Source organism: Sinocyclocheilus rhinocerous, unplaced genomic scaffold (genome assembly GCF_001515625.1).
Source record: "Sinocyclocheilus rhinocerous isolate Xijiao unplaced genomic scaffold, SAMN03320098_v1.1 scaffold2583, whole genome shotgun sequence".
Lineage (NCBI taxonomy): Eukaryota > Metazoa > Chordata > Actinopteri > Cypriniformes > Cyprinidae > Sinocyclocheilus > Sinocyclocheilus rhinocerous.
In genome coordinates this window covers 562,873-570,230 of record NW_015650696.1, presented here as the reverse complement: position 1 = coordinate 570,230, position 7,358 = coordinate 562,873, and the positions used below count along the sequence as shown (strand labels likewise).

Genomic DNA, 7,358 nt, shown 5'->3' with positions numbered 1-7,358 from the left:
CTTCTCACTGACAAAACAACGCCGCTCGCATCATTCACAGTCGGGTTATTAGCAGAGAACACAGAGCAGGTCTTGAATTTCAGGCGCAGGATTGCGGCTATTAATAATAATTCTACTCATTCCCGCAGGTTCCGCACTTATAACGTGATGACAGATGACGGAACTTATCATTTGCACTTAAAGAAATTATCAGAAATATATTACTGTGGTGCAGTATGATGTACATAATACTACTGAGGGATGAAAGTTTTCCGTCGCCATGACGGATTTCCGTCAGTTGGAAAAAATGAGGGGAAAATAAACATTGTTGTTGTTCTGCCGGCACACCAAAAATCATCCCCACCACGGCTGCAGCTTCTCACTGACAACATAACGCCGCTCGCATCATTCACAGTCGGGTTATTAGCAGAGAACACAGAGCAGGTCTTGAATTTCAGGCGCAGGATTGCGGCTATTAATAATAATTCTACTCATTCCCGCAGGTTCCGCACTTATAACGTGATGACAGATGACGGAACTTATCATTTGCACTGCTTTTGAGTCTTGAGAACTCACTCGCGCGCTCTCATTTTCTGTGCGCCCACAGATCGGGCAGTGATAAAATCAGTGATTTGCCGCCACCTGCTGGCGGTTTCATTTTCATTTTGAGGTATAATTGCAGTTATTTAAATCATTTAATATTTCTGTATTCAAAATTTTATATTTAAAACATTAATCTCCACATTAATTTATTAATTTAATTGCACTCATGCCACCTCACCTCCCGCAGTATGCTATCCGAACCAATCAGAATGCAGCGCGCCTAAATGGAGCACGAGAACAGAACAGACCGTGCGGGCATACAAACGTAACGCCAGATTCACACACTCCGTCTGTGGTGCGGATTTTTCCGCGCCCATGTTAACGGATCAGAGCGTTCACACTGCATGCGATTGCGGTCCGGCAGTGCGCTCCAGGAGCGGTGCGTCTGCAACAGTCATGCTGCTATTGTTTCCGCACGGAGTCTATTTCTGCTGTGCTGTACGCGCTGAATTAAAGTGACAGCGCATTGTTCGCGGTAAAAATTAACATGGATTGACACGGAAGTTTAGTAATTACACCATAAATGAATATAATTAAAGTCTACTGTTTCACAGTCAACTTATTTGTCTTATTCTACTTCTTATTATATTGTTTTAAATAGAAATTTTAAAAAGCTTATAAACATATATTTTTGAATTTTACAGATGAAAATGATGCCATTGCAAAGGTAAACAGAAAATGCCCCTGTAAATCACTTCACCTCATATTAGGAAGGCTAATTTTTGATCAGAATTTTTGATTATTGATCAGAAGGTGATCCTTAATTTGTTTTAAATTAAGGAGGAAGCGCTCTTGATTACAAGAAGAAAAACACTGCTCTTAAACTGGGTGTGTGACAGGTATGGCTGAGGAATGGGGTTTGGCCGAGGAAAAATTTTCAGTCAAAATATTTCTTTTTTTTGCTTTAACCCCTGACTACTACAACAATTATTACAACTTTTGTTTAAAAGAATAATCACACAATACGCTATTTCTTCCATGTTTTAATTTTAATGGTAAACCCTTTGTTTAAAATAAAGAGTTTACTGTGGGAGTACTACACTCAACCAACACCAGGGAAGGCAGTTTTTGTCAGAGCCCTTGTTATTCTTAATTTTGACATTAATTTTCATTTTTACACCAGACACATATATCGGTTCAAAATATTGGTTATCGGTCTACTTGATCTGTAATAATCGGTATCGGCATCGGCCTTGAAAAACACATATCGTTCGACCCCTAGTGCAAATCAAAAGATTCAACTTTTCACATCAGAGCTGTGAGTGTAAATTTCAACTTACAAATACAAATATTAACATTAATATGACAAGTTCTCAAATTCAAATCAACAAGCTCTCGAGTTTTGCTACTCTTTTTACCTTCATAAAATGCCTGACAGCGCCTGATTACTGGATCAAAGTTATCTTTCGCGTCTAATTGCGCTAATACTGTCAAAAACACATAAGGTTTACATATAAACACAGTTGTTATGTCTAAAGTGAAAGTAAACAGTTGAGAGAAAAACGGATGCGTGCCTGTATATTAGATGCGTGTCTTAAAGCGACAATACTAAACATGCTGCCAATTGTCAATAAAGGTATAGTTCACCCAAAAATTTAATTTCTGTCATTATTTATTCACTCACATGTTGTCCCAAACCTGTATTAATTTCTTTCTTGTGCTAAACACAAAAGAAGATATTTTGAAGAATGTGGGTAACCAAACAGTAGCTGGTCCCCATTGACTTTGATAGTAGGGTGGGGGAATACTTTGGAAGTGACTGGGGACAAGCAACTGTTTGGTTACCCACATTCTTCAGAATAACTTAGGTTCAACAGAAGAAACTCACCTGAGAGTGAGTAAATGATTTTTGTTTTTAGGTGAACTATCCCTTTAATATTAATAAAACATCAAAACAGAGAAAAATCACTCACTGCTCTTGACTGAAGAACTCTAATACAGTTGCTTTTATAAGAATCAATGTATAATTGATGTATATAGTCAGGGGTGCACATAAGTGGTCCGCATGCGCGACCAAAAACAGAAATGTGCTGTGTAAATGAGTTCAGAGCGCGCACCGACATGGGCTGTGTTTCCCAAAATCATCGTAAGCCTAAGTTCATCGTAGACCATTGCCACCTTTGGAGCTACGATCAACTTAGGCTTACGATGCTTTTGGGAAACGCAGCCATGGTTGACAGCTGTTAATGCACAATTACCATTTTAGATCAACAAACTGTACTGTATAAGATTTCTATTCAAACTGAAAGCATAAATCTAGGCTAACGTTTTCAAAGCACAATGCAAAACTGTGACATTTCATTCACTGACGCTCTACAATCGGCAGCGCTAAACCCGAAAGCGCATATACTTACTTGCTGGCAACCCGCCAAAATAAAAGCGTGCTGATTTTAAGTTTGAAAATGAAAAATTAAAATAATTTAAATTAAAAATAATAATTAAGGTTCAAATTAAAATAATAAAAATTTTAGCATTTTATAAGTTTACTATAAAATAATTGTATTTGTATTTAATACTCCCTTTTTATTTTAAAATAAAATAGTATTATCACACTTTATTATTTAGTTTATTTTATTTAAAAAAAAAACTAAGTGCAATAATATTATCACTATTAATTTATTTTTATAGTTATATTTGATGGGTCACACCATGTGCCGCCGTGTGAGGACCAAACCAAATCTCCAGGTTCTCATATGAGGACCAGGCTGAAAAACTTATGTGCACCCCTGTGTATAGTGTAAATGACAAAGAATCGAGATAAAATTGTGAATCGTGATTTTCCTGAAAAAAAATCGTGATGTGATATTTTCGCCATATCGCCCACCCCTAATCTGCTGTGTCATCCTTTACACAAAACACATGTACAAATGGCTTGCATTGACTTGTTTCTCTAGTACTGACAAAAAAAATACCATATCTGTATTTCCAAAAGCAGTGCACCATTATCCATAATGCATGTAGTGCAAAGATAAAGAGAGTTTACACCAGCAACCCTCTACATTGCGAGTAAATCACTCGCATATGCGACTAAATCTTTACTCTGGGCGACTAAATGATGTCTAATATTAGCCAATTGCTAATAAATTCTCAGATTTTACTCGCCAGTGTGTGAGTTGGAGGCTAAGTATAAGTTTAGCTCAGATATATTTTCTCTCGCCGAACACTCTCTGACTGAGCGCATCAGAGTTTCTCTCTCCACGAAGCGATCTGTGCTGTGTCAGATATTTATAAAACTGTGCCATTTTACAAACAAACACATATATTTATTTATTTATTTATTTATTTACAGTCTGGCGAGTAAATTAAAAAATTTACTAGCCAATGGCGATTCAATTGCCAAGGAGAGCAAGAGGGCTGACCAGTAGGAAATATGGTACACTGACAGACTACTTGCTTTGCATCTTTTGTTTTTTTTAAATTACTATGTTATAGAAGCAGCGACAGATCTTTTCTATCGTATTGTGACATACATCAGAGTGTAGCTGTTTATTGAATAGAAATGTTGGACGGGTACTTTGTTCAATGCGTCAGTTGTTGCTTCGTTTTTAAGATGTGGATGTTGCATTTAAAAGTGGATGCAGATGAGCACAAGCTTGTAGGGCGGGTTCAAGAATGCTGAATGATTGAAGAAGTCCTGCATACATGACCTGAGAGAAATCTGTCATTTTCAAAGGAAGGTCCAGTTATGACATTTTGATTAAACATTGAGGTCAGAACATCAAAAAAGAAAGAAAGAAATGCGTGCACGGATGAATTGTTCACAATAAGATCTGTAACATGCATTTAGAAAATAGAAGATCCACTTATGCTTATCTTACAGTAGTTTAAGGTTTTATTCTTTGTTACCAAGATTCAAAAATCAGAAGTTTTTGCAGTGGTCTTGTAATGAGGACTGTCATAACATATGAGATTAAATCCTTTTTTGCTCCTTCAGATTCATGGATCTCCCAGTCGGCCTCTTTTCCCCGTAACCAGAAGCAGCCTGGAGTGGACTCGCCGTCTCCTGCAGCTCCTCTGCCCAAACCACCCTGCCAGTCGTCCTCAGGATCCCAGCAGCCGCAGCGTACCATGAAAGTCACATGCGCCAACTGTAAGAAGCCTTTGAAGAAAGGCCAGACTGCGTACCAACGCAAGGGATCGTCCCACCTGTTCTGTTCGACAACCTGCCTGTCTGCCTTCTCCCATAAGCCCGCTCCCAAGAAGAGCTGCACCATGTGCAAGAAGTATGACTTTTAAAATGAGTTTGAGTAATTGCTTGTCTGAAAGTGCTAACCACAGGTTAAAATGACACTTAAACACTCTTGCTTGGACACACTGTCAGGCTTTTATGGTAGTACATTGGTTTGATTTTTTTTTTCTCTCATTTAATCATTCTCTCTTTTGTGTTTTTTTTTCTCCCAACCAGAGACATTACCAATATGAAAGGAGGCACCATAGTGGCCCAGGTGGACTCCAGTGAATCATTTCAGGAGTTCTGTAGCACAGGCTGCTTGGCAGCTTATGAAAATAAACAGAATCCTCAGAAGAACCAGCTCAAAACAAAGTGCACTGTCTGTGGAAAGCTCACTGAGGTCAGACATTTTACATTCTGCTATACTTCTGATTTTGTTAGAAAGAATGTCTCACACTCACATAACCAGCTGCAACAATTAGTATGTCTGCAAATTATTTTCTGTGATTTTGTTTTTCAAAAGTTTTTCACATTCAATGCAGACAGACAGATTACTTCTGTCAGGAATATTGTTGCGCCTGGTTAGTATATGGTGTTAATCAGAATGCCAATGGCTCTCCGCTTGCATTTTTTTTAATATGCTCAGGCATACCGTTAGACACAGACGAAGATGCTTGACGCATAACAAAGGGCATTAGACTTTTTCATTGATCAACCATTTCTATTGCCCTGACAACATTTCTGACAGATCAACTTATGAGCATATACACTATATGAATTATATACAGTATTATATAAATATTTATTCCATGGTCTGTCTGAATACTGGATTCTGATTGGCTGGCAGGTATGCAGTAAAACCGTTTAATGCACAGGTAGTTCCAAGTCAGTTTAATCACCGTTCTATATTAATGCGCTGCTTTAATTGATGCACACTAACCAACACGCATCACTCATGCGCACACACACATACACACAGAGAGAGAGGTCAGACAGGGTGTCCGCGGGTTCTTAAGTATTAAAAGTTGATAAATCAATTTAGAGAAAATTAAGGCCCTTAAAATGTCTTAAATGCCATTTTCCAAGATATAAAATTTTGTATCATCTTTTCATTATGTATATTTGTCGAATAGTGGGGTTCTGTGTATTTTATTTATGGAGTCCCGCAAGATTTAATCTGTTACGGCGCTCACTGACTGACTGCGCCGCTGCATGAGAGCGCGTGGCTTGTTGATCCCGCTCACGCTGAATTTCTGACCATTACCGCATGCTCCCATCCGCTCCCGCGATTTTTGTGTCCGCTCCCACAAACATTCTAATATTGTATATAATTTTCGCGCATCAGGGCGCCGATATCAATATGTGGGGTATTTAAATCCCCTTTGAATGAGCACGCAGTCGTAGTTCACTTTCGATTTCGCGATTGCGCGCGCACTCTGTAAACGATAAAAGATATTTGTCAATGAGCTCGGGATCTGTTAAGGAGCAAATCCTCCAACATCTTGTCAGTTATCTCTCCTTACGTGATTAGTCAAATCTGACTTCTGCAGTTCGTGTTGGATGCAGGGTTGTTGTTGTTGTTTTTTTCACGAAATTGGGCTGCTTTTAAACTGTTGCCATGGGTTGATTTTCCCCAGTGGGTTAAAGGTTTGAAATATTGCATAAATTACATTTGGTTGAAATGCTTGTACTGAAACATTTTGCATTCTACCTGTAATAAAACTGTGCTAAATGTTTTGGGCCACACTAGTAGGAAGCATTTGAGCTGTGTTTATGATAAATGTGCATAACAGTGACTGTAAAATATGTATTTTAGGGATGGAAATTACATTTTTATATTTGGGACATGGTAATTGCGCTACTTTGGGCTGTGTTTTTTTTTTTTTTTTACTGGCATGGGCTTGGGATGCACAATTAAAATGATGTAATAGTTGTGATCATTATTTTACCTTCCATGATCATTCAGACACGATCAGGTGCAGTACTGACACTCTGTCAAGTCTGCATCAAATCAAGCACTCCGTAATCACAGGTAAACTGTCTGACAAGTCAGGTGTTTGTCATGAGAAGTGTTCCACAAAACAGCTATGATTTGCAGACATAAGAGTTGATATGACAAATACATCTTTTGAATATACCGTGTGAACTCATTGTCCCGTTAGCTCGGAGAGCTTTATTTCCCCTCCTCAATAAGTTTTGTCAGTTGTTTTGTTTATTGGTCTAATTCATGTTTCTTGGGTTGCATTGGTTAGTCACTCAATTAATTCTCTTGTGCTTCGTTCCCCACTTCTGAATTATGTTGTATTGATAAGGAGTTATCACAAAGTAAGTCTATTTAGTTGCGCTATCTTACAATCAATATATAGTAAATGTAAGTTAAAGTAACGCCGATGTAACAGGTTAAAACTTGGAGTGGCGATGAGGTCTTAAAATGTATGGAAAGAGTCTTAAAAAAGGTCTTAAAAGGTATTAAATTTAACTCCATGATTCCTGTATATACCCTGATTAAAAAAAATTGTTAACACTTTATAATAACTGCACACTATGAATCATTTGTTAAGCATTAGTAAATAGTCAATTCATCCTTTATAAAGCATTGTTCCAA

At 37.9% G+C, this 7,358-nt stretch overlaps 1 protein-coding gene across 2 annotated transcripts in view; it reads left to right on the top strand.

Annotated features, from left to right (window-relative positions):
* zmym2 (zinc finger, MYM-type 2) overlaps window positions 1–7,358 on the top strand; it is a 34,210-nt gene that overhangs the window by 8,171 nt on the left and 18,681 nt on the right. For both annotated transcript variants that reach the window (XM_016517484.1, XM_016517483.1), the window contains exons 3-4: window positions 4,517–4,805; window positions 4,988–5,153. In XM_016517484.1, the coding sequence (XP_016372970.1) occupies window positions 4,517–4,805; window positions 4,988–5,153 (455 nt within the window). The remainder of the gene's footprint in view (window positions 1–4,516; window positions 4,806–4,987; window positions 5,154–7,358) is intronic.